Here is a 27,660-nt window from a genome sequence, read left to right as displayed (position 1 = left end):
CAGTACAACAATTTACCTAAGTGGTGATGTTGAGCTTCTAATTTTGGTGTTGATACAAATGGAAACAATATAGACGAGTGCAGTGTCAGTGTGTGCGCGCGTCATGTTTCTTTATAGCGCCGAGAACGGACAGATGGAGAGACATTACAAAGTTGGCGCGGGCTCGTCACAAGAGAGGACGTCCCCGACAAGCTGAGCGGCAATTAAACTAATAAGAGCAGAGGAAGAAGGCCTTGTGTGTCTGTGGGGACGTGTGACGACAGACGACGCTATGAACAGACACGCACACGTTCCACTTTACTTTCTTTACCCCAGACTTACTGTACATTACACACAAAGACTCCTAAATGCACTTGATCCAATTTAAGAGTTTAGCATGTTGCTTCTAAACAGTTGCATTAACCATGTGGGCTCTGTGCTGCCATTTCAACTGCGTTGGTTTATGAATAATAAAAATACGTTTTTTAAAAAAAGGAATGGATTGTGTTTGACCTCAGAAGTTCCACTGACAAGTGACGCAATCGTCACATATGTTTTATTGTTTTAATTTTTGCTGACCTGGGCTATAATGCCCTGCAGGACCCTCCATCTGGCCCTCCCTCCCACGTTGGGCACTGACTTGCTCTAATTGAGTTGTGCACTATAAAAAAAAAAAAAAAAGCAGAATAATGAATACTAATTATATAAAATAAGGACTGGTTTATTAATATACTGCCACAAATTATTATTATTATAATCGATTAATCTGTTGATTATTCTGTTGATTAATCAATGAATCAGATAAAAAAAAAAAGTTTTACTTCCCTTAGTTAAAAAACAAAGTAGGTTATTTCAAATTGACTGTGCAGAAATTAATAGTCAAAAAATACTAAGATACATAAATTGATTAAGATTCAGATATAGGCAAAAATGTTGATAATTGTTAATAATAATTAACAAATAATTCATGGAGGACAAGAGAACTCTGAGAATATTTACTGTTGACGGACTGAAATTTCCGAGGATTTGGACAATTTTAAATTAAACAAGGTCCTAAATGGTTGATCTATTATCAAAAGCTTCATCAATTAATTCGCTAATTGATTAGCTCTCAATTAATCATTGCACCTCCAAAGGAAATACAAGCTTTGTATATAAATGAGGATCTACATTTTGCCTGAGTTGTTAGTGGAATGCATGCTCATGTGCACAGAAAAACTTCAAAACTATCTCATTACAGCCCCACATTGTGCTCCCGGTATACACACCCTAGCCACTAGGGGGCACCTGGTTTAAAAGATTAAAACAATAATAAAAAAAAACTGATTAAGAGCATATTCTGTTTTTTGCGAGTGTACATGGCCTTTCATTCCGATTTTATAAGGGTTATTGCCTGCATGGAAACATGCTCACTGACATCCATCCTAGTTTCGTTGCACTGAGACATAACCTGCTAGCATAATTAGAGAGTCAACTTCCAACTGGGAATTACAATAAACATCGTAAAGCATTTCTTGAAAAATGAACGCACTATTTATCAAAATGAGCTGAATTGAGTTCACTGGAAACGTCTAGCACTTGTATGTAAAAATGTTTGCTCCCAAGCCAAGACAAACAAAAAACAGAGTGACAGCTCATATCTTGCAAAACTACTTTAAAATTATGCACGGCTTAAACATTAACAATGTGCTTGAATACAGAAAAATAGCACTGAAAAGTTCAATACAACTGAACTGTACTTGGGCAGTGATTCATTCAAGTACCACTAGAGGGAGGCCTACAAGGACCACACTTTGAGAATCACAGGCAGAGGAACATTTTAAATACTAATACGGTTATATATTACTCACATTTTCCCCTATCGTCTGTGACAATGAGGCGACTGGTCGGCGACCATTCCATCCCCAACCCTAATGAGAAGAACCAATATAGAAAGCGGATGGATGGATTCAATAATTGTAGCAAATTCATGAAACTGAGAGATGGTGCATGATGTTTAACGCAGGGGAAAATGAATCACATGTGCTATTTGACTTGCAATATTCTAAATATAGCATCACGTTACCTGGCATTTGAGCCCTCACAAAGCACAGGCATGTGGAGAGGGCTTAGTCCCCACACTGCTGCATGATTATGAAACGGGCGCAGTCATGTGATGTCTTCTCTCATCATCATCATGACAAGTTGCAAGTCTGACCTTCCTCCTTCTTCTCCTCCTCCTCCACGCACATACACAGACGCGCGCACGCACACGCGCACACACACGAGTTAGTTTGCCATGCAGGGGGCTTGCGAGAAGGAGTGCACACATAGCGGTGGTAGTGCACTTGAGGCTACACTAGGGGCGGAGTTTGACCTCCCAAGTCTCCAAACATCACTAATCCGCGTCGGACACTCTGGCCACAAACCATCACTGGCCTCGTTTATCACTCACACACTGAGGGTGGGGGGGAAGAAGAGACGGGATGGTTGGGGGGGAATTTTAAGCGAAATTAAAGTGTCCCGGGCACCGAACAGAGGGTTGAGAATGCAGCCCTGCGTGTCGGAGGGATTGCCAATGGTGCACTATGACAGATAGCGCTGCACGTATCTGCAGTAGGCGCCCCTCGTACTCCTAGACCCGCGTTGGATTCGCAGGATTTCGCGCAAAAAAGAAAAGAAATAAAAGGGGGAAAAGAAGCAAAATCACCGTTTGGATCCTTGCACCGGTATCTCATCTCGGTGGTCCTGCTTTGCCATTTTTGTTAAAAAGGTAAGTCGCCTCTTTTTTCTTTCTTTTTTTTGCTACGAGGAGCTGCCATGCAAGTTGCGGCACGTTTGTGTGCGCGTGTGTTTTGCCATGCGACTGCACGCTTCTGCAAAGCTGCAGCTTTGTTTTGAATACGCACATGAGCGACACGCATGTTGTTTTCAACACAATTTCATAGCGGAGAAGGCGAAGCAAGGTTGTTATGTCATACTTGTGTAAATATGCCCCCCACACGCACCCCCCAACCCCCTCCCTTTGCTTTAACGACATCACATGGTGTCACAGAGTGCATGGTACAAAAAATAAAAAATAAAACATGTGGGGCGCCCAGGCGCTCAAGGGTGACTTTAATCATGGACGTAAATAATGAACACAGTGATTATTTATTTAATAAACGTGCAGGGACAACAATGAGTGGAATCTGCATGTTAATTATGGGTTCAATTTGCATGACAAAGTTAAAATCGTGACACTCACTTTTTTAGTATTGTGTCCCATTTCACATAAAAAAAAACATCTTTATTTTAGATTAGTTTTTTATTTGTATTAATTTTAGATTTATTTAAATATATTTTTGATTAAATTCATATATATATATAATTTATTAATTCATTACATTTGTATTAATTCCACCACAGAGTGCCATAAGTGAAAAGTGTCATTCGAAATAGAACGGCTATTTATTATTATTGATGGGAGCTCCCCTTCCTCATCCATTCAAAGTGATAATTCATTACGTCCATAAAAGATTAATGTTCCAGTGCAAAGATTGTTGAAATTTTTAAAGGTGCTCTTCCTGCGCTGACTGACTGACTCTAGATGAATGATCCATTTTAAATTTTTCATTTTAATGCGGTTTGTTTGAATTTTAGTAATGCTTGTGGTTGCTGATATAATTTAACGTACAGACATCAGACACTTCATTAAAAGCAATCCAACACAATAGCTGGGTGATTGTAATGATCAGTTTTGGTTGTGATACTATCAGAGAGGAAATGTTTATTGTTGTAGTTGCTTTAATACTTGTCATTACTCATACATAAATAAGGTAGCAAAAAACAAACAAACTCTGCAGTACTGCTTCAGAGTAGCTCGTACATATTAATATTAGCACAGAATATCCCAATAATACTTAACTTTTGCAGCACAGGCCCCAAATATGGAAGTTTCAGTTTGGGAACATCTGGCATTATAGAGAATAATGTTATTTCACACTGTACATGCCACTATTTGAATTGTAATGACGTGTATGTACATGTCACACTCACTGACACAATTGACACAGCCTAATATGATCCAATACAATTGCTGTATCAACAACTCTGTTAGTGTCAGAAAATAGAAACAGCCCTCAGGGTGATGCATTGCAGTTGTCCACTATTGCAAAGTATTACAACCATGATAGTGATGTTCAATCCATCTGTTTTTATCCATCTCAGGTGGCGGCCATTTTTCCCTTTTCTGTCGAGTAAAAACGACAACACGGTGCTTAACGACCAATCACGGCTCAGCTGTTTAGTCATGCACCGTTTGCAAGCTGAGCTCTAAGGCATTGTGATGTCATTTTCAGTTGACAGCAAGTGGCAAAATGGCCGCTACCTCAGATGGATTACTTCATAATTACACAAACACAATATTAAATCAGAAAACCGGGGTCAGACTAGTGGGGGCGCATAGAACATGTTACTGTAAAGACATTTTTTGACTTGATTTCACCTTTAATAGAGAGGCGCTTTTTGGTCCAGGGCCCTTACAGGGAAGATTTTTTTTTTTCCTAAAGGAACACGTTCAATTACTATATTCTTCTTCTTCCAAGCTTTTCCTTATTCGGGGGTCACCCTTAAACATAACTACAATGTGCACCCCTAAATGCAGCAGGAATGATAAGTTCTTTGACCGTTTTAGCCAAAATATTAATGACCCTTGTTGCAGAAAGGAATTTAACCAAATTTTATTAAAATAAATTTGATAGTTTTCCATTATCCTACTAGCGAACACAGCTCAATTACAAAAGCACAGTCAGTATTGCAAACTTTGTGATTTGGTCACTTTATTTAGCGACATTGCCGACAGGAAAGCGAGTTTAGTTTGCGCTAAGAGACCGACAACATGAGCAGAAACATTTTCACAGTTTTGCATTGGACAAGATAGGAGCTCATTGAAAGGCAATCACAGAGTCAATGGCGCTGAACATTGTCAATGACATGGTCCTCATTTCTACGTTACAAAAGCTGTGATTTATCCTTGTGCTATAAGCTTTTGACCCGAGTTATATGCTTCCATGCAGCAAATACCTTGCATGCGAGAGCTAGAAATGTCCGATTTATGTGATGTTGTACGTCACAATCATATCAATGCTTTATTTTTGGCCTAAAGCTAAGGTCAGTGGTGGGCAAAGTAAAGCCCGCAAGCCAAATACAGTGCTGCCTGCTCTGTTCTTTAATTCAGCCCATTCAGCATTTACACGATCAAAAGTCCTGGAACGTCTGTTGAATAAATTGAATAAATAATAGTATTATTAATTATAACTTTTTATTTTGTATTCATTTATCTCATTAAATACTGTCAATTGATGTATTGCAAATAATATCAGGATACATTTAATTATAAAGCTGAACCATTTACCTTTTTTTTAATTCATCTAAAAATCATCTGGCCCATCTGTCTTTCTAAAATGATATGGCATAATCACAAATTATTTGTGAACCCCTCAAATTACAACTCATGGACCCCCCCAGGAATCTAGGGACCCCAGTTTGAGACCCACATGATTGAGGTTCCTACGCTGCATTTGGAACTAGCGACAAAAGAATGTCTAGTGAATTAATTACAGTGAACCCTCGTCATATTTGTGGTTCGATATTTGTAAATTCACATATTTCCTGAATTTAAACAATAAAGACATTACTTTGCCGCCCTCTTGTGGCATCTACAAGCCGTGAACATGTATTTGGCCCCTTGTTAAAAGAAATTGGGGGGCTTACTTTCTCCCACCTTTATGTGTAAGGTCATTAAAAAAATTAACTATCGCTGGTGCCTTTTTGTTCTTTTTGGTGAGCAGTGGTTTTGGAATTGGATCTCTGCCAAGGATACAATTTTTGCACAGTCTCTTTCTTTATTGTTGAGTCACGAAAGCAGACCTTAACTGAGGTGAGCGAGGCCTGCAGTTCTTCATATGTTGTCCTGAGTTCTTTTGTTTTCTCCTGTATGAGTCATCACTGCTCTTGGGGTCATTTCTGTAGGCTGGCTCCTCCTGGCAAGGTTCACCGCTGTTCTCTGCTTTCTCCATTTGTGGGCAATGGCTCTCATAAAAAAAACAACAACATATGATTAGAACAAGTTAATTAATAGTTTAACAAGAATACTTTTTTCCACAAAGGGTCAAGGAGATTTAAATATTTTTTCCCCCTTAAATAATCAAATCACAATTTAAAAATGGCATGCATTTTATGTTAACTTTTGGGTTTGTCAGATGTTTGCAACATTCAAGTGGAAAACTATGCAGAAAAAATAGGATTTGGGAAGACTGTCAGTACATTAAATTTAAAACCAGTTGACTTGCTTGATTTACTTTCCATGGGTCTTGTAGGTGTCAATAGAGGAGTCCACCAGTTTCCACCACTCGTCTTTATCCATTGCAATTGTTTTAGTTTGCCACACACTTTTCTGGCACCATTCTTTGATTCTCATCTAGAAATTCTCTCCTAAGTATTCCATGCTTCTTTTTACCTTTCACCCTTGTTATGAGGCCTGCAAATTTTGTTTTCTCTGTATAACAATGTGCACTCTGCTTTTTGTGCTATCTGCCATACCTCATTGCTCAATGTTCTATGAAAACATCGAGTTCCATGTTATGGCGTTGCCAAGATACTCAATACTGTTACAGGATCCCCCTTTGTGGAAGCGTATATCGTACCTTTTTTGGGGGGTAGGGATGAATTTTTCACAGATTTGTGCTATTTGCAGCAGGGCTCGTCCCTATCCACATTGGTTTCCTGTTCTTGAATAAGTCCACTTATGTCTTCGCCATTGGGTCTAACGGTCGCTATACCTTTTAGACCCATCGCCTTTCAATGTGTAGAGGCGAGTGTATGAAGATGCCCTGTGGCTGAGGCCGAGAATGCTTTCAACCAAGCGCTCGGCAGGAGCGTGGTGATGAGATGGATGGAGCCAAAGAACAACCAGCTCCCACATCCCAGTATGTCCAACGGCAGCAAGTCCCCACCACAGTCGGGAGAAGGTAGAGGACATGATGATTCACATGGCATGTGTCCAATTCAGTCATTTGGATTAGTGATGTCATAAAATAAACTGTGTCCAACATGAATTTATATCCACTTCTACTTATGGTGCCAGGCAGTGATGATAATAATCCTTCTGAGCGTAGCATGTGTGCTCACTTGTACAATACAGACTGCTTTGGACCAAAATACATTCAGCTGCCATATTGGTTTGAAGTAGCAGATGTGTTAGAGACAAATATTACATTGTTGATTGTCCTGAAGAAGAGGTAGTCTTGATACAGTATCAACTGGTTTGTTGGCTGGAGAACATCACGTCCACTTTTGGGTGTTCCATCCATCTTTAGGGTAATTACTAAAATAGCTCAGGGAGAAAAACATTGCAATAATGTAAAATTAGTTTAAAATAGTGATACTTAAGGCACTGTTGATTCAGTCCCAAATAGGGCATGGGCATTTATTTTTGTAAACAATTTCAGCTGTTTAAATTATATAAATCAATGAAAAATATTAGTCTTGAAACAATATAAAATTAATGAAAGGTGATATAAATACCGGTAAGCTGTTGATTCAGTGTATTTAACTGTATTATGTAGAGTTAGAGGATTTGGTATGTGGCCACACAGAAAAACTGTTAAAAGAAAAAGGTTGGGGACCGCTAGTTTAAATTATGGCTTTTTCGACTTTGACCAAGTTCTCTCGGGGTCATGCAAAATATGATCAATAATCCAGCAAATGTTTATTAATGATTTAATGTACATAAAAAGCACATTCTGTCACTGTCCACATTAGGTCAATTTCATTCACAATGGACCATTATTATTATTTTCTTTCCCTCCTCCCCCCCTTTAAAAAAAAAATTATTAACCAATCTTAAGTGTGGAAAATAGCTTATTTTCTCTAACAATATAATATTTAAAAAATAATTATATAAAAAATCCCTCCTCTTAATTGCGTGGAAAAAAATGATTTTAGAGGATTTCGCCTAACAGCACCAATTTATGAGTTAAGTCTATAATCTAATGCTCTTATGGGGTCATATATGGTCCACGTGTTGCACACTCTGTTTAAAACAAATAACTTTAGACAACATGATTCTAAAATATCCGCAATTAATACAACAAAACCATTGGATTACCACATTTCTTACCTTTTAACAACTTTAAAAGAAGCCTGGTTGTGTGTTTCCAGCTGCAGGCTCTAACTCCATGGCATGGGTGAAGATGTTTAAGAAGCCTGGAGGAGGAGGAGGCCTGAAGAAGTCCTACCAGCCTGGCAGCATGTTGTCTCTGGCTCTCACCAAAGGCCTCCTGAATGAGCCCGGGCAGAATAGCTGTTTCTTGAACAGCGCAGTTCAGGTGAACCCTCATTATTCACGATTGAACGTTTTTTGCCCCTTAGAGTAATGTTTGAATAGCTACAAACTAGCTTGTTTACTAGCTTTAACTTAGCTAATTTCAAGCTAGCTAGTTTGCTAGCTGTAGCGCAGGAAGGAAACTCGGTGCTAGCTATTTTTTATTATTTCTATTTTTGAGCCTGTTTGTGTCCTCTTTTCCTACATTCGTCTACCGTAGTTAAAAAGAAAAAAAGAAAATGTTCCCCCCCCCCCCCATTTATTAATTCATTACCTTGGTTGGTATGCACAGCCTACTGTACAGTAATTGGCTGAATTTGTAGTCGCTTATTTTAATGATTGGTTGGTTTACATGTCATTATTCTACACTGCGCCAGTGATTGGAAGTAATGTCACACACGTTTTTTTCTCTCTCGTTTTTTTCCCGTTTTTTCCCCCCACATGTCTGTTACTTTGCTGAGCTGAGCTACATGGAAAACTTTTATTTTCTCCACACACAGAACATGTTCTGGGTCAGTTTTGACCAAGCAAGAATATCCACTCTAATGTATATTTAGCTTTGGTCTAGAATATGTCGTTACTACGCTAAGTGTTATTTTAGTTGATGTATAAACAATTTAAGAAAGTGATCAGTCAACTAATGCATTCATATTTCTTATTAAAGAAAAAAAGAATTGGAAAAGTATTGGACTTTTGGAAAGTGTGATAATTTAGTAGCTAGACAAGCACTTTAATGATGCCTGGGCATCAACGCACCAATCAGATATGTCCAATCAGATTGCCTGTAAATCTTGTTACTTCCTCAATTGCATTTTGAGGGGGCTTTGATAATGGTTTTCAGCATTTGACCCCCCCCCCCCCCCCCCCCCACACACACACACACACAATTCCTTTTGTCTATGCTTTTCAGGTGCTTTGGCAGCTGGACATTTTCAGGAGAAGTCTGAGGCACCTCTCAGGGCACTTTTGTCTGGGTGATTCCTGCATTTTCTGTGCATTGAAGGTTTGTCACAGTCACTTTACAGTTTGAGGTGAAGGTGTTTTTTTTTTAATCTTTAACTAACTTTTTTTTTGTTTGTTTTTTGGGGTGGGGTTCCTAGAGCATCTTCAGCCAGTTCCAGCAGAGCCGTGAGCGCGTGCTGCCATCAGACAGCCTGCGTAACGCCCTCGCTGAAACCTTCAAAGACGAGCAACGCTTCCAACTCGGTCTCATGGATGACGCTGCAGAGTGCTTCGTATGTTGACAGTTACCTTTGGCTCATCATCTAAAATCATATAAGTCAATTGACAGGTGACCAACCAATTGCAGGAAGTAGACTACATCCCATAACAATTACTGTACTTTTCACTTAATTTCTTTCCCTATGGTAAACTACATATATACATAAATAATATTATTTTTTAGTATTTAGATTAAACTTCTCTTCACTTGAGGAATCCTACTGACTTGTTATAAATAATAAGGAAAAACAAATAAATCGTACAGAACACACACAAGCATTTTGTTATTATGTTTAACTATAACGCTGTAAAATCAACTGCGGTTGCACTCATTTGTCCCTTTAGGAGAATATCTTGGAGCGCATTCATCTGCACATCGTCTCAGACACAGCCACTGACTCTTGCTCCTCCAAATCCTGCATCACCCATCAGAAATTTGCCATGATGCTTTACGAGCAGGTACGTAGCCAATTCAACAAGCCCGCCCTGCCTGGATTGCTCTAAAAATCTATCACTAAAAATGTGTATTGATGTTTTTTTGTTGCAGTTTGTGTGTCGCTGCTGTGGTGCGTCGTCGGACCCCCACCCTTTCACAGAGTTGGTTCACTATGTTTCAACCACTGCTCTATGGTGGGTACTTAATTTACTGTTTTAGCTATTACACCTTACCCCACAGGATAATCTTTCAGAGATGCTAGAAAATCGAACCTTTGCTGACTTTGATTACAAATACACAAATTCGGCCTAATTGTTGGTACGTGTACTAAATACACTTTATTTGAATCTTGCTAAGTTTTCTCACGATATCCATGACAAACCATGGTGTGACGCAGGTTGCGGAATCCCTCCTTTTCCTGTTTACTTCTTGTGTCCACAAATAAAATAGAATGATCTCACATTGGTTATTGTGACACATTCTCTGGTTCTGTCTTATAATCGCTTAAAAGAACATGTTTGTAAGGTACACTTCTGTGTCTTTGCACAGCCAACAGGTGGACCGCACAATGGCGAGGACAGAGCGTCTCAGGTCGGACATGTTTGGAGAATTGCTGCAGGCGGCAAACAACACAGGCGACCTGCGTAGCTGCCCCGTATGTCATTTCCTGCCCTCATGGACATTTTACTACCATTTATTTTTCAACAAAATGGCACTAATTACAACAGCCTGTTCACTTCCACCTCTTCTTATCAAATTTCACGCCACGGTGAATGAGCGAACTTTTAAGAGTACATGCTGTTCTTTGTGCACTTGAAGGAAGGAAACCATGCCAGACTGGTGTTAGGATATAAATAGCAGTAAGGGCTTAGCCTCTGTTTTCTCTCTCATCTGTATTTGCTGCTGCTGCTGCTGTCGTCTTCCATGTTTTAGTGGAGGAAAGATCTGGTTTTTTTCTTCCAGAAACTGCTATTATTCTACTATGATGAGTGATAGATTTAGGTTTTCCTGTCATCACTCTTGCTGTACAGCTAATATTTTCTAGCTTTGGACTAAAAAGAGGAACAATAAGCTAGTTTACCCCACGCTACGCTAATTATCTCCCACAAGTGTTCTAACTGTCCCAAACACTTTATACTTTAGAGATATTAGTTAATTTTTTTAATGCTTTAATTATAATACACAGTGGAACGTCAAAACTTTTGAGTGATGCTTGCTGACCTCCATTGGGGAGGGGGGGGGGGTATTGTTCAGGCAATACTTGAAAAATGAGTTCTGTAGTTTAATAACTTAACTGTCCAATAAAAATCATGTGGCGGCAAATATTTTACATGCTTTTACACTTTTACTTTTATCTGAAACATAGAAAAGTGTCATTGTTGTTGTTCAATAAATAAATAACAATGATTGAAATATTATACTGTACAGTGTTAAATTGTAAATAAAAATAGCGCATAGTCATCAATATGTATTTGATTAGAGTATATCAATATGTATTTGATTAGGGTAGCTCATGTACAACAATAGTTGATAGGACACGATTCTTTAGTCGTTTAGTGGCAGTTGGCAAACAAATGTTGGTTTCCATTACTACATTGGTTACATTTTTTGAGGAGGTACACTGAAGGTCTTATCCCAGTAACATCATGCGTGATTTAAAGAGTCCACATGACTAAGACATATTTTCACTCTCTTTTAGTTGAATTCCAATTAGTAACACTTTATCCTTCGATTTTGGGGATTTTTCTTATAGGATTTTTAATTTCCTCTCTTGGCTATCTTTTTCAGAGAGACTGCGGTCAAAGCATCAAGATCCATCGGGTGCTGATGAACTGCCCGGAGATCGTCACCATTGGATTCGTTTGGGACGCAGAGCAATCCGATCTGACGGACGATGTCATCCGCTCACTTGGCCCGCGCTTGAATTTGTGTGGAGTAAGTTGTTATAAAGTATGCCATCAAAGCTAAATTGACTAAAGGGAGTTGTTGAGCTGGTTATGCTATTTGATACACAGAGAATAGGCTAGTACACTTAGCATAGCTACCTTGCAAATGTTAAATAAAATCACAGTGGTCATTCTCTATTGATAAAGATGGAAACTTTTGATATGAAATCAATTTAATCCAAATAACAAACTTCATCCACCTCTACGTTGTCTATAATTGTGAATGTGAGTGATGCATGTTTGTATATATGTGCCCTGTGATTTGCTGGCAACAAGTGCAGGGTGTATGTTCTCTGTCTCTTGCCCAAAGTCAGTTTATGTAAATATATTTGTCTTTGTTTAGCTTTTCAACCGCGTCACTGATGAAAATGCCAAACGGAACGAACTTCATCTGGTGGGAATGATTTGTTTCTCCAGCAAACACTATTCGGCCTTTGCCTATCACACCAAATCTTCTAAATGGATGTTTTTTGATGACGCCACTGTAAAAGAGGTGAGGGCCTCTTGCTGTGTGTTTTAGCTACCCATCATCACTGAGTGAGTTAATTGCTCTGAAATCCAAGTGTTCTTGTTCCCAGATTGGCTCTAAGTGGAAAGATGTTGCTTCTAAATGCGCCAGGGGACATTTTCAGCCACTTCTTCTGTTTTACACTAATCCTGAGGGGACGCCAGTGTCTAACGAGGATGCCCCAAGGCAGACTACCATGTGTCCTCGATACAAAGGTCAAGTCAATGGTGAGGCGACAGGTAAGAATGTTACCAGCACACTTTATTCTTGTCAAATTACTTTAGTAGATGTGTTATATTTCAGTTAGTCTATGGGAGCATTATAATAAAACACGTCCATTCAAATAGACAAAAAACTGAGTGTCAGTGTTGTTCACACTCAGACATAAAAGCATTAACTATTGATTCTATTTGAATTACTGTATGTTGCTAAGCATATCAGTAGCACTTACTCAAGCATTTAAACAGGCTCTCAGATTAATTAAAGTGTGGAAACTTAGTTGTCCTCCATCCATCCATTTTAGTGCTTATCCTATCTGTAAGGTAAATATAGATTAATGCTCATTTTTTACGTAAATGTCATTTTATAAAATTAACTTATGTGTGGGTCTGTGAAGAGACTGCATGCAGTAATGTGACTGCCTGAATCAATTTTATTGGTCAAGTGGAGTCAAGCATCACTGGTAGTTATGTTGGGTTGGTGTAACAGTCATGTAACACAAATCTCTGCTCATTAAAACCGATCACACAAGCTTTTATAAATACTTAGCCAGACATAGCAGCCAGCAGAATGTGGCTCCATGTAATGGTGTAAAGCAGTGTTTCTTCACTGTAAAAAATAAATAGCATAAAATGAAAATAAAAAAAGAGTAATATTTGATTGGAAAAAATAAATAAATAGACAAGTAAATTTTACAAGGAGAGGTTTGAGTAAGTTTGACCAGTTTATTTAAAAAAAACAAGCAACTCAAGGGTCATGGAATGAACCCACAACCTCCATTTGGAGAGACAGCCACTCTACCGCCTGAGCCATGCAGCTCTTGCTGTATGTTAGTATATTGATGGTGTCAGGCGCAATCCTCGTACCTCCAAGAGACGTTTTTTGGTCTCATTTTCGACACACCAGCAATGACAGATAATTTTAAAGAAAGCTCTTTCTTTAGTTCTGGAGAAAAAAAGCAAAACAGTCACTCTGCAATAGACTCAAATAACAAAATAAAATTTACCCTGAATTTAGGATTCATTTATAATAAATTAACCAAAGTGCAGAAAACAAAAATGACAACTCAAAATTTCTGTCTTTGTTGAAAACAGATTGAAATGAAACACATTACTGAGTAAATCTTAAATATTATTTCAATTTCCAATTTACCTCAACATTTGCTGGACAAAAATATTACACGATAAAACCTAGTAGCACATTGAAATATACCTAATGTTTTTAAGTAAATGTGAATAACTGAAAAAATAAGTAAATATAATTAAGAAACTACGGTAATATTTACAAGGGCAAAAAATATTTTTTTATTAGTATTAGCACTCTTGTTGAAACATTTGATTCCTTTACAAAAAAGTCAAAGAAAAAGCTAAACTAGGTTAATCCAGCGATGCATTCTGATAAAAATGTGATACAGAACAGTAAAATGAAATTGCGAGTATTCGTGTCTATCTTGACATCAATGGGAGGCAATTCTACTGAATTAAAGCCAAATAATGATCACTGAAATTGTCATCACTGTCAGCAAATTCTAATGGGACCTTACAAATGGGAGTTGTGGCTGTGCTCAGGATTTGGGTTAATGTGTGTGTGTGTGTGTGATGGTTTGAACTTGACATGAGGATGATGCCTCTGTTGCACGCAGATTACCACCCACGCCTTCCTGCCTAATCCCTGCTCCTGTAGCCCTGCAGCGTACTACTCATGCGCTCTCACTCTTCTTAGCTGCATGGACATTTCACATGTTTTGCCACGCTTTATTTCACCGCTCATTTGTTTTGATGATGGAGTTGCGCCAGTTCCCATGGATTGTTTTGCTTTAGTGCGGCGCCCGGACGCTTTGACTGGCATGGGACTAGAGTCCTGTTTTAGTGAGAGTATGCGTAAATCGCAGGCTCTTTTTTTTTTTTTTTTTTTTTTTTTTTTAAATATACCTTATAGAATGTATTGTTTTTTTAATTTTTTTACATACCTTATAGAATGTATTGTATTTTTATTTTTTTTAAATAGCCGTATATTTTACAATAATATTTATAGGTATACCTTCACAATGTAATGAGATCCATTACAGAGCTTTACAAAGATAATTCTCAGTTTGTATTGATTTAACATTGCTGTATTATTGTAGTTGCAGCTTGCATTATACCATAGAGCTTGATGACAGAAACATTAGCTCTTGAAGTATTCACAGTTTATATAATTATTGTTCATGCTGCACAGGGGAGACAAAAAACACCACCGGCACATTGGTGAAAGCGTCAGTACATTTAGCAGAGTTAAAGATGCTCTTGCATTTTTCACTTTGCTAATGAGGCTCTTGCATTATGCAATCATTTTGCACAGCACAAAGGAAAGAGGTGAGTGTGTTGTATTGTGTGCCGCTCTCATTTAGTGATAAATCAGAATGGAAGAACAGGTTTTAGACTCACTTTGTGGCTCACTTGATCTCTTTCCACGTGCACCAGATGCTCACCCAAAAAAAAAATTGGCATCAGAGAAATGTTGACATGAGGTGTGTCGGTATGCCGAAAATCAAAGTTCGATATGTACCTTGGTTTTAGGTCGTGGTTTGGTTCACAGTGTGTACTGTAATTAACAAATTATAAAAGTGCATAATGTTTAGTTGAGTGGCAAAACTCAGCTTGGAGAATCTTTTTGAAAGAATTGTATCAATTATGTCTGTCAAACTGCCCTTGCTGTGAAGTTATTTGAGTCACCTGCCCACTTACAGAAGTCAATTCTCAAGTTTACAAGTATAATAATAATACAATATATTTATAAGTAAATACAGTAGTCGATCAATGGCACCACAGGTCTCTATAAAAAAGACACACACACAAAAAAAAGAGTAGTATTTATTAAGTAATATTTGAGTACATTTGACCAATTTATTTAAAACGGCACCAAAAAAAGCAAAAATTTACTTAGAATTTCTGAGTGAAAAAACTCGTTTTTTTCAAGTAGATATTACTTTTTTTTAATATATTTTTTTTAATAGTGATTCTGTTGATTATGTGCATGCAAAACCACGAAGCAGGGTAACAAGAGCAGTAGAACATTTTTTGATTCGAGTAATGAACCACAATATCTTTAAGTGGACTGGTGAGCCGACCACTCATCTATCTTTTTTTCCCTCTTCAGTGAAAAATCCCCTCGGCAGTCCAAGCAGATTCCAGGAAGCTTTTATGGAAAATTTTCAGCGAGTCAGTGAAACCACAAAAAGGGACCGAGGGCACACAAGAATAGATGCCTCTCAATCCAAAGGTACTGCATGGTTTCATTTGGTATGATGACACCATTAAAATGAATGACGATGTATTTGGAAAAAATTATACTTTAACTCATTCATTGAAGCAATCCCTTTCACTCCCGTTTTATTGGATTTTAACTGATTTTGCAAGGCCCACAGAATATTGTATTCTATTGCTATACAAACCTACCAAAAGAAAGATTAGAGTCTCTTCTTTCATCAGAATATATATATTTCTATCTGTTTCCATTTTGCAGCAATTAGCATTAGAATATAACTAAATTTCATCATTATTTACAAATCTATTTAGAACAGTGAGTAAATTAGTTTTTTTTTTCAATATGACCCTGGTTGAGCTCTTTTGCTCTGCTGCCACCTGCTGACCGTTTGTGTAATAACTACCAATGCTTCAACCGTTCTTTGCAGTTAAGAGGCTGCATCAAAGCCTTCTGTATGCTCTAGCATAAACATAAATCAAAAAGTATAAATACGTCTTTGGGACAGTTAAAACATTAAACATAGAACATATTTATACGTTTTTGGGAGTTGCTAGTGTATGCTTGGATTACTTCTTTTTTTTTAAGTAAAATGCAGATATGGGGCTTGAAACGGCTCAGCTTTTAGTTGCCACAGTAACGACTATCACATATTTTGACCAAAGCATGTCACAGATATGAAGACACCTGGGGACTGTTTTAAATACAAAAAAAGTGATCAGAATGTTGCGTTTGTTCTGTAGACATGACCCACGCAAGGTCCTCGTCTCCTGAGAATGGACCCAGGGAGCAAAAATGTAAAAGCTATCCCCGCAATGAGAAGTCAGCGAGCCATTCAGGCAGACCATCTCAGGAAGCACGTGGGCAGTCCAGACCCACGCAAGCTGGCGGGCACGGCAGGAAGAGCCATCTATCGCCCAGTCGTTCCGATCAGGACGGCTCCCAGGATCAGTGGGAAAACGGCGGGAGTGGAGGAAGCCGGAATAAGTGCAAATCCACCTGGAAGCCCGTTCGCGAGGTACTAAACGTGGACACTGTGCTCAACGAGCTCGAGCAGCGTCGTCAACAGCAACACGACAGCCCTCGACGAGCCAAGACGGAACGGGCGCACGCCGAACAAAGTCGGGATCGCGAGCGGGAGTACGCACGGACCAGAGAGGATCGCAAGCAGAAGTGTCTGATGACCATTTACGAAGACGAGCAGCGGCATGAGACGGAGAGCCACAGTTCCGTGGAGTCGGACAGCAGAGCCACCCAGCAGAGGGGCGGCAGGCTGACTGGGGGCGCCAAGACGCTGCTGCGGAGCGACACCTGGACCATCCAAAGAACAGAATCGGGATACGAGAGCAGCGACCGCCTCAGCAGCGGTTCCACCAATCCGGACTCGCCAGGCGTTGACGGCTTTGCGGTCAAAGAGCAGAGGGCCGCAACGGAAACCCAGTTCCAAAGGTAAGAAACACTTGGAATCTTTTACAAGCCGCTGTTTCAAACCCATACTACAAACTGCAAGTTTTCCCCATCAGTGTGGGCCAGATGATGAACCAGCACGTCGAAAACCGGTGCACCACAAGGGGCGATAGTTGTGGTGGGACCAGGGTTATGATAGGTTTGGATTTTTCATTATCGTCATATAGTTCAAATTAGGGATGGGCAAGTACCGATACCAGGTATCGGGCTCGATACCAGTATCGGCCGCCCTCTAGTGGCCGTTTTACAATAAGGAACTAGAAATTAGAAACCCTGCTCTCAGCTGTTTTTCTTTCCAATATATATTTGAAATTTAATACAGAGTAACAAGTCACTACATGTTTATAAATCTCATAATCCTTACAGGGATGTTTTTTATTGCTGAGTCAGAGATTGATAAAAAAAATTAAAAAAAATAACCCTGACCCAAAACAAATCATAATATATTATATATCTATACTGTTTCTGGTAGCCTGCCCAATAGCTTTGTGACACACGTTTTCTGTCCGTTAGATTCATTGTTGTGTGTCTACACTTGCATGGACAAAACAGTTTTATTTTTGTATTGCACTGAAATCTTGTTTTAGAACAGTAATTGATCTCAGCATGGGCCAAAAATAGCATCGCTTTCTTCACTTATGAGGTCATAGATTCAATATCACTCAAAAGCAGGTAACGGTTTGATTTGAGCTGGCTTCTGAATTTAAACCTGATTGTCATATTGAACAACCTTTAGTGTGCAATATATAGTATCATAATGGAAGATCTCTTTTTTTTGGGGGGGGGGGGGTATATTATGGATGTCCACGGCTATGCATTTCATCTTGTTGTATTATGCATCACACAATATAGACAGTACTCGCTTATAACAAGTCATTAATCTCATTCTTAATGTTCAGAGCTCCTGTTTTCATGCCAGAATTACATTGAGCAGAATAATACTGGTGATTGCGTTTTGCCATAGCATGGATGTAGGCGCTAGCAAATGTAACGTAACACTGTGCTTCTGTGCAAAGCAACTAGGAGTGAATTAACTTGATTACAGCCAAGTAGTGCACTTAATTTGGTCTCAATTGATTCAAGACGCTATTACCTACTATAATTAGCACGCAATCAGAAATGGTCAACTATTTTTGCATGCTACTTATTTTCTTGTGGAACTAAGTAAAGAATCAAGAATTGAATTTCTTATTAAATACTGGTCAAAATCAGTTTGGTGTAAAATTGCTCCTGTTTTAAGCCTTTTTGAGCATTTGACCTCATGTCACAAATTATTTGTGTGTCTACTTGCTGTGACAATTTACTGAGATTAATTGTAATTTGTGCTTTTTACTTTCAGCCAGCTTCACCCAAAGGCAGGAGATGCAAAATCCAGCGTAACGTCCTCACCGTCACACAATGGTATGTTGCAACTATTTATTTCATGGCCTCCTCAGCTTTTCCTGGCACCATAAAACTCTTTAGTGCCCATAAAGTGAAAATAAGTGCGAATGCGTGTTCAGTTAGCAGTATTTGAGCCTTGTTGTCTGAGGGATTTCTTAGTTGATCATCTGCAGGAGAACAAAGTGGTGAGGGGATATCTTGCACTTTCAATGGCAGTTTGTGTGTGCAAATGAAAATGTATGGAATGCCAGAGGTTGGCATTTTATCTTGGACTGTCTTTCTCTAACCTCCTCAACCGGCATCCTTTAATCTGATGATAATCCCACAGAGCTCATGCAGAAAGCACAGCTGGACACGGCTGATGGCACCGTCACAAATATTTTTCCCGCTGCTGCGCGGTGACGCCGAGCAATAGCTTTTATCCTGGCAGGGCCTTCTGCAGGGCAACAGTCAGGCGGATGGGGGGGGGGGGGGGGGGGGGGGGGAATAACACATCTATTTTTAAAAAGGGTTGGAATTCGCCGCCATGTGCTGACGTTCACATCCAGCTGTGTGCCAGTGCAGTGAGATTGACACCTTGCTGATGCTGCCACCTTGTGTCAGTCTTGTGTGTTATGATCTATCTATCTATCTATCTATCTATCTATCTATCTATCTATCTATCTATCTATCTATCTATCTATCTATCTATCTATCTATCTATCTATCTATCTGTTTGTATATATGAATACATTTGTTATAGGTATGTTTATATAGCGAGAATGATGTCCCAGTTTTAAGAATTTCATCATTTAATCCTGTTGAGGTCCTTTGTTGTTATACAAAGTATGTCAATGTGATGTATTATCTTTCTATTGCAGGTAAACATCAGGCTAAACCTCAGGGAAAGAACCACGACCAGGTTTCACATTCACATCTTAAGTGCAGTCCAGGTTCAAGGTATTTATTTATTTATTACGTTCTCATAAACTGTGTCTGTGTCTGTGTCTCCAACCTTTTTATTAAAAAAAAAAATTGACAATAATATGTTCTATGCAGCCCCACTAGTCTAAATATGGTATTCTGGTTAATATTGCGTTAGTGAAATGAGTTAAGCAGCAAAATTCAGCAGTTTTTATCGATATCAGAAGGTGGCCATTTTGCCACTTGCTGTCGAGTGAAAATGACTTCACAGTTGCTCAGGTCTCAGGTAACAACCAATCACAGCTCAGCTTCAGAAAACAGGTGAGCTGTGATTGCTCGTTGCCTGAGTCCTGAGCAACTGTGATGTCATCTTCAGTCGAAAGCAAGTGGCAAAATGGCCACCCTCTAAGATTGATAAAAATGGCTGGATTTTGCTACATAACTCGGATTCCACAAATGTAATATTAATCAGAATGACATGTTTAGAATATTGGGGTCAAATTTAACATAGTGTCAAGAAATTTTAAGGTTCACTTCCCCTTTAAATGTTCAAGCAAACTATATAGTGGCAGTAGTTTGCTATAGTGGCTAAATTGGCATCAAATCATAGTATGAAACTTCAAACAAGAGGGAAACAGAACATCCAAAAATACTTATCATATCATATTCTTCTAATACTCAGTGCTGCCCAGCATGTTGCAGCACAACATGACACTACACTAAAACCACACCAACGCCAAAATTGTACATTTGTTCTAAAAACTCATTAAAAAAAATTATCACCAAAAACGACGAACCACGTTATAGCAGTTAATCACTGCATGTTTTGTGTGACATTTTTTGTTTGGTGGTGGGATGTTTGATTTTTCTCATACAGTCAATACAGTGAATATCGAAAGTCTACACACCCCTGTTCAAATGCCAGGTTTTTGTGGTATAAAAATAGTGAGACCAATCATTTCAAAACTTTTTCCACCCTTAATGCGACCTATAACATACATCAATTGAATGAAACAAATTGGGAGAGCAGAATAATGTGCACAAGTATGCACACCCTCTTGGAATGTGGCTTTGTTTTAGTAGGCTTTTCCTGGCTTTTTTCATCTTTCTTGCAGAAGCATGAAGGTTTTGACAGCTATTTCCTACACCTTCTCTAAAAATCTAAAAGAAAAGCAGCCCCAAAGCATGATCGCCTACCATGCTTCCCTGTAGATTTTATGTTCTTTTGGTCATGAGCAGCATTTTGATTGTGCCAAACATACCATAAAATTTCAACCTTGGGTTTTATTGTACCAAAATAAAATCTCCCAAACACATGTGGGAAAATGTGTTATGGTCCAATGCAACCAAGGTTTTGTCTGTAATTCCTAAAGGTATGTTTGGTGCAACCACAGTCTTTTCGCTTCAGGAAAAGATTCAAACAAAAATTATATTGAGTTGTACTGTTTATGGGTCACATTAATGGTGGAAAAAAAACTTTGGGGAAAAAACAAGGATTTGAAGGGACTTTTTATATCCACTTAAAAGTTGGGAAACACTGGTGTAAACTGATTTCAGTTGAAAACACGGTTGTGTACATATACTGCATGCACCCTGAAATGAGGTTTCTCTAAGAAGAGAACTGGAAAAAAAGGGCTCAGTTGTCTTGATGGATTCTCACAACATTCTCTCTTAATTGCTACAATGATGTCATTGTTTGTGACTGTGGTGCAGGCGCAAATGCAAGTATACATCCAGTACTTGCAGAAAACCTTGCGAGCGGGAGTGCGTGGCTGCAGATAACAGGCAGAGTGAGCAGCAGGAGCTGACAAGCGGTCGAGGCCACGCGGGGGAGTGCGCGGCCTCCAGGCACGTCACCAAGACCAGCAGCTCCGAGTGGAACAGCTCAGACGACCTCGCCCTCTCCGAGCCCGAGGACAGAGACTCTTACCGCTCTAGCGACGCTGCCGCTTCTGACCCGCAATGTCCTAACGTCCCCCTGGCGTACCGCCACTCCCCGGGGAACGCCACCGTAGACCCTCAGCGCCAGATCAGCACGTCAGGTTCGGCTTCGCCTCACCTCCGACCCGGCCAGCGGCTCTCCCCTCATCAGGGCGAAACGAGCGATGCTGTGTTCCGCCCCAGGACGCTTCAAGAACCTTTCCAGCCCAGCCCTCGCCACAGGAAGCCCGACATCTCTGGCCTGCGGACCTTCTCGGACGCCAGTTCCAAGTCGGGATCGGACCTGGAGAGGAGCACGCCGTCGTCGTGCGAGGGCGACGACAGACTGGCGGCGGGGTGCCGAGCGGAGCAGGCGCCCCCCACTCAGGAGGTTTCTCTCACCACGTACTTCAACGTGGACAACTGCATGACGGAAAGTTACCGCCTCAAGTACCACAACCAGAGACCTCTGCTGCTGTCGGCCACCGTGCCGCGAGCCGCGGGCCCGTCTGAGCGCAGGGACGCCGCACACACACTCTCTACTGACACGCAAGACGTGTCAAAAGCCAAACCTGAATCAAGTAAGTTGAAACTTCCATTCTATAGTGGTACCGTGAAGTTCGACCACAATCCGTTTTGTCATTTTGGACGTCTGAAATTCCGTTTCGTTGATTTTCAAAAGCAAGCCTATTCCAGCTAACTTTTGGACAAGAGGCAGGGTAGTAGCTCCTATATAGACAAACAACCATTCACATTCACATTCATACCTAAGGACAATGCAGAGTAGGGAAGGGCAATTGGAGGCCAGCAGGTGGCAGCAGAGTATAAGAAATCAGCCAGGGCCATGTTGCAACAAGCTCTTTTTGAAGCTCTTTTTGTCAGTGTTTTCACCAGGAATCTGAATATTGATGACATTTAGCTATATTCTAATGCTAATTGCTGCAAAACGGAAACAAATACTATACTTTTTTTCCTGATAAATGAAGAGACTCTAATCATTCTTTTGGTAGGTTCCATGTTTTTATAGCAATACAACACAATATTCTGTGGGTCTTGCAAGATCAGTCACAATCCAGTAAAACAGCCAGAAGCGAAGGGGGTTGCTTCAGTTAAAAATGGCTGGAAGTGAATGAGTTAAATTGTACTACATTAACAGTGTTCACCACTAGATGGCAGACATCGCTCAAGACTGCCTCCAATGCTAAGTGTACATCATCAGAGAAAAGAGAACAGGTAGAGGCAAATAGTGTGTGTGTGTGTGTGGGGGGGGGGGGGTCGGCTCAGTCTGCAGTTGAAATTGAGTTTCTAACTAAACATAAAATGCATGCATATCTTAGCCTTTAGTTCGCTAGCTTAATGCTAATGCTATCACATAATGGGAGACTCATATATAACCCCTTAAGCTACTGATATTTGAACACGATATGTGGAGACATTTAGACATTCAATATAACTGTACTCGCAGTCATATAATCTTTATCCTTTACGAGGAGCTGAGACATCAGATGTTCATGTGCACAGACACCCACTTACAGTAGACTATCTTTCTTATACTGCCCCCAGGTGGCCAAGGAGGCAGCAGCACAATGGCCATTAATTCTATTAATGTCATTACAGTATTTTATTTTTTTATGAAGTACAATAGAAAAGAAGGCTATTTTTCTCACTAAGGAAAAAACCCCACCAAAAATGCACCACTGTAGTCCTTTGCAGCTGAAGTTTTTTTCTTTCTTTTATTAGCAGTCTTACCTACAATGATAGTTGACACTCTAAAAATTTGGCGGAACTCCAAATTACATAACTTTTAGTACTTTGGAACTTCAAGGTATCACCACAGTTCTACACTGGATGTGATCGTTTACGTGCTGTCATCAATTTGTTTCCAGGCAATACGAGCAATAAACCCACCGCAAAATGGAACCCGGTGACAGCCAAAGGTCTGGATGAACGAGGCTTTTTATGAGTCTACCTTTCTTTTTCTTTTTTTTTGTTTACATGCATCAACTGTGCGGTCATATGAGATTGAAATTGGATGCCAAAGAGTTTACAGAGGAGGAAATACACTATGTGGACAGAAGTGTTGGGACACTATGTCATTATACTTGCAGGGAGTGAAAATGTGCTGCTATAACGCGTTAGAGGGGTGTCTAGAAAGTTGGACCTGATAAAGAACCGGGTTACAATTCTTGTACTTAAATATCCATCTCAAATTCACAATCATCCAAGCATGCCTTTCTGGAACTTACATTTCTATAACTGTTCCCACCAAGCCTAGAATCGTCCAAAATGTCTTCCTTACACACACAAAGTCATCAAAGGCCTGATTATCGGCTGTGACCGAAAGATGATCCCACTGTAAGTTCAATAAGCACACACTTTTCTTCATTCATTTAAATGATTGGCTAAGATGTTAAAAATCAGTATGTGCGTGTGTGACCCCACTTAAGAAGATTAATCAAGACTCGGTCTGATTGGTTCATTAATCAATCTTGAATGTGTCCCAATAATTTTGTCCATGTAAGCGGGACAATTCCATACCGAGTGGAATTTATTTATGCAAGCTCGTCACTTATAAGTGAAGCCTCGTTTAAATATGAAAGATGTTATTGTTTTATGCATTATTCACGCTCTCTTTCGCACACATGCACTTGTCTTCCACTTTTCACGTTTCATTAACATATGGTCAGTTTTGCACTGAATCCTATTTTAGACACCTTATGCATAATCAGATTTTATTTATTTATTTATTTATATATATGTGTTGTAATAACCTGCAGAGGTGCCACAGTGGAGCAGAATACTGCTGAGTGTCGGCCCATTTAGACATGAACTTGTTATACAATATTCTTGACACGGCAGTATGATTTCATATGTTCCCACTGAATGGGCTTACATTATCAATGCTGAATGCATTCATTGTGAAGGAATACTACACTATGATTGATTGCTCCCTGCAGGTTAAACCATATCACAGATTGGGAGGTAAGCTGCAAAGTGTACTGTATGAGTTTTAATGATGTTGCCTAATTATCAATCAGAATGGAGTGTGATTAAAGTGTTAATATACAATTTTCTACAAAAATATTCCGTTTAACATTTAGTAATTTTCTGTAGATTATATTTGCAAATATGACCATACGTTTTAAATTAAAGAGGGCTTAAAATAATTGAGGAAATGGCTTGTGCTATAAGATGTAACTGCCAAAATGTCTAGAACCTGTGAATTTCATCTGAAGGTATTTGAAATTATTATTTATTTATGTATTTATTTTTTAATTCAAGTATACAGGTTATAGGTCACATTATGGTGAAAAATGTTTTAAAACTCATTTGCTCCCAAAAACATTGAAAAAAAGTTCCATTTAAAATTTTAAGTGTCCCATAGATGTATTTATACGTTTTTAAATGTTTTTTTGTTTTTTTTAAGCTAGAGCATACTAAAGGCTTTGATGCAGCCTCTCAACTGCAAAGAACGGTTGAAGGAAATGGTAGTTATTTCGCAAACGGCCAGCAGGTAGCAGCAGAGCAAAAGAGCTCAACCAGGGCAATGTTGAAAAAAAGCTCATTACTCACATTTCTAAATAGATTTGTGAATAATGATAACATTTAGCTATATTCTAATGCTAATGGCTGCAAAACAGAAACAGATAGAAATATGCGTTTTTTCCTGATGAAAGAAGAGACTCTAATCTTTCTTTTGGTCTTGGCTCCATGTTTTAATAGCAATAGAACACAATATTCTGTGGGCCTTGCAAAATCAGTCAAAATCCAGTAAAACAGTCGGGAGCGAAGGGGGTTGCTTCAGTGAAATGGCTGGGAGTGAATGAGTTAAGGTAAAGAAAGTGATGATTGTTCAATGGCCAAGTCAGTCACCTGGTCTAAACCCAATAGAGGATGCTTTTAATTGAATTTTTTTTAAAGACAGCAAGAGCCACAAATGCAGTCAAATGCTGCTTACATTCATCATGACAGAACTTTGAATTGCTTTGAACTCATGAAACGGAGCTCCAAAGTACAATGCCATGTTTTTGTGACAGTTAAAGTGGAGTCTCTACACTTCCAATTCTGTTAATTGTTTTAATTCAAATGCATTATGATGGTGTGAAGGCAACATCGTAAACACTTCTGCAGGTCACATTGCGACATAAACCCTTATCACTTAATCCAAACTGGCGCCGCACTTATCACTTATTTTAACAACCTGACAGCGTTATATGAGTGACGGAAGAGTGTGCAAATGTGTCGATAAAGAATTTTTTGTTCCGTCAGTGATTTGAAGTGATTAAAAGCAGATTAAAAGTCTTCCACGTGGGGATATGTACAAATAAGTTGCATGCCAGCCGCCCATAAATGACCTTCTTTGTGTTCTCCCTCCATTGTTCTCCCAATCCTCACGCACGTATTCATGAGTACTATTTATGTTTTCGGTGTGAAGATGTTTGTTGAAATGATACCAATGAAACTCATATGCCAATCCGACGTCATGATGGGATAAAAGTCCCAAAAAGTCCCAAACGTGCATGTGGCCTTTACCAAGTCTTACTAGCTTGCTTGTTAAAGCGGAAGCATGAGCATGAAAATCCAAAACAACATAAACTATCCAATATTTATTCAAACGTACTAATCCGATTGCTGTTTGTAATTTCAATAGTTTTTATTTAACACTTGAATGTTCTTATTCTCTTGTTTATACGAATGCATCTGTTGTAAATATGACCGTATGAAGCAAATAATGGACTTTGAACTGTCCGAACGGTATACTATGCATTAAGTTGATAAGGTTATTTTTGACATTTGTAAAGATTTTGTTACATCTGTAGCCTGGGAAAAAAAAAAAATATATATATATACACTCATTGGACGCGACATTAGGTACACTTGTACATGTACTATTATTATACTTTTTTTTTTTTTCAATTAGCTTAGATTTCATAGCACCTTTCAATTGACCCAGTAACTCATGGGCTTAATAAAAAAAATTTTTTTTTTAAAGACCCAATACAAGACAGAAAAAAATTGGCCTTTACAAATATGATAATGCTCAGTTTTATTCCACACGACCACCAAATTATTAATTTAATATTATGTTGTTATTGTGGTTGTTTGCAGCGTTATCGAACTGTAGGGCATCATACTGAGAGTATTAAAGTTGTGAAATGTAAAAATAAAAAAATAGCTAAAATAACCAAAATTATGATCAAATATTGAGTATATTATTCTAGTTATTAAAGGGAAGTTTGCATTGTTAAAACGGCTTGTAAGATTTACTGTAGGCCTCCAAATAAAGCCACGCCCCTAACTAACTTGTTTTTCCTCGAATGCAGTGTTTTGGTTTTTTTGCAAATCAAATTGGGTGGCTGAGAGTATTTTTTCCCCCACAGTTTATTTTAGTCACCTGACAGTTTTAACAAATACGACAAAAGGTGTGTTTTTTGAAGGGGGGGACTGCTTTCTCTTCTTTAAATAAATTAATGACAAACAAATATAATATAAAAATATAAATAGAATTAGCCTTATAGCATAATTGTTTATGTTCATAACTGCGTGGAAAGCAAAAAACAAAACAAAAAACAACAACCCAAAATGAGTCCACTGATTCAACCTTTTCAGATTACCATGACCTGGATGGCTGAACATTTCCAGATGTAAAGAAAAATAAGATAAGATAAAATAAAGATATTCTGACAGTGATGTTAGACTAGCGATATGTATATTATAAAAAAAGAAAAGAAAAATATCCTAAGACTTTAAAAAAAAAACTACAGTAAAATAATTTGTAAAATTAGTAACACCTCATATTTTTCAACAAAATTCAAAGTACAACCACAATAATAAACATATTGTGAGAGGAATTGAACCTCCTTGGAAACTAAATGCTTCATCTAAAGCGGCTCAGCTAAATAAAATTCAATTGAATAATATTTGTGCAGGTGTACCAAATGTTTTATCCTGTGGAGTGTTTATTCATTTCTTCAAGTACTTTTTTTTTAATACAACTTCATCCCTACCTTATCTCACGCCATGATAATACATTGTGTATATTTATTAGGATTATTTGATGGTGTATATTTAATTTTAATATACGTCACAC

The 27,660-nt window shown here is 38.8% G+C and overlaps 2 protein-coding genes across 10 annotated transcripts in view; one reads left to right on the top strand and one right to left on the bottom strand.

Annotated features, from left to right (window-relative positions):
* The window catches only part of LOC147169619 (solute carrier family 22 member 7-like), a 34,966-nt gene extending 26,389 nt beyond the window's left edge, over positions 1-8,577 (bottom strand). The window contains exons 1-3 of one of the 7 annotated variants that reach the window (XM_086083476.1): positions 8,120-8,577; positions 7,215-7,333; positions 5,869-6,030 (exon numbers count right to left, since the gene is read on the bottom strand). The gene's annotated coding sequence lies outside the window, so the exon portion shown is untranslated. Of the gene's footprint in view, positions 1-1,829; positions 1,890-2,044; positions 2,185-5,868; positions 7,334-8,119 lie in introns of those variants that run through there. The other 6 variants (XM_086083475.1, XM_086083474.1, XM_086083473.1 and 3 more) reach the window with 6 other exon arrangements.
* Positions 2,461-27,315, top strand: usp53b (ubiquitin specific peptidase 53b). Of its 3 annotated transcripts, XM_086083467.1 has the most exons (17): positions 2,461-2,731; positions 6,787-6,968; positions 8,161-8,327; positions 9,234-9,326; positions 9,424-9,558; positions 9,890-10,003; positions 10,092-10,174; positions 10,530-10,635; positions 11,769-11,915; positions 12,270-12,419; positions 12,505-12,673; positions 15,792-15,914; positions 16,640-17,345; positions 18,703-18,764; positions 19,607-19,685; positions 21,363-22,150; positions 23,456-27,315. In XM_086083467.1, the coding sequence occupies exons 2-17, from the start codon at positions 6,884-6,886 to the stop codon at positions 23,530-23,532; spliced, it is 3,084 nt and encodes a 1,027-aa protein (XP_085939593.1). In that variant the 5' UTR covers positions 2,461-2,731; positions 6,787-6,883; the 3' UTR covers positions 23,533-27,315. The 3 variants fall into 3 exon arrangements, with proteins under 3 accessions (XP_085939593.1, XP_085939595.1, XP_085939594.1); XM_086083469.1 differs by lacking the exon at positions 6,787-6,968; XM_086083468.1 differs by lacking the exon at positions 2,461-2,731 and having other exon boundaries at positions 5,780-6,968.
* The last annotated feature ends 345 nt before the right edge of the window (positions 27,316-27,660 follow it).

Source organism: Leptonotus elevatus, chromosome 8 (genome assembly GCF_054856555.1).
Source record: "Leptonotus elevatus isolate MCC_2025b chromosome 8, RoL_Lele_1.0, whole genome shotgun sequence".
NCBI classification, from domain to species: Eukaryota; Metazoa; Chordata; class Actinopteri; order Syngnathiformes; family Syngnathidae; genus Leptonotus; species Leptonotus elevatus.
The sequence above is the reverse complement of the archived record's forward strand: the minus strand, read 5'-3'. Positions and strand labels throughout refer to the sequence as shown.

Excerpts from the sequence above, each read along its gene's own strand:
- usp53b (XM_086083467.1), top strand. The coding sequence starts at position 6,884 with ATGAGATGGATGGAGCCAAAGAACAACCAGCTCCCACATCCCAGTATG. Across the intron at positions 10,175-10,529 it reads GTTTCAACCACTGCTCTATG|CCAACAGGTGGACCGCACAA; the intron begins GTGGGTACTTAA and ends GTCTTTGCACAG. Across the intron at positions 12,674-15,791 it reads AGTCAATGGTGAGGCGACAG|TGAAAAATCCCCTCGGCAGT; the intron begins GTAAGAATGTTA and ends TTCCCTCTTCAG.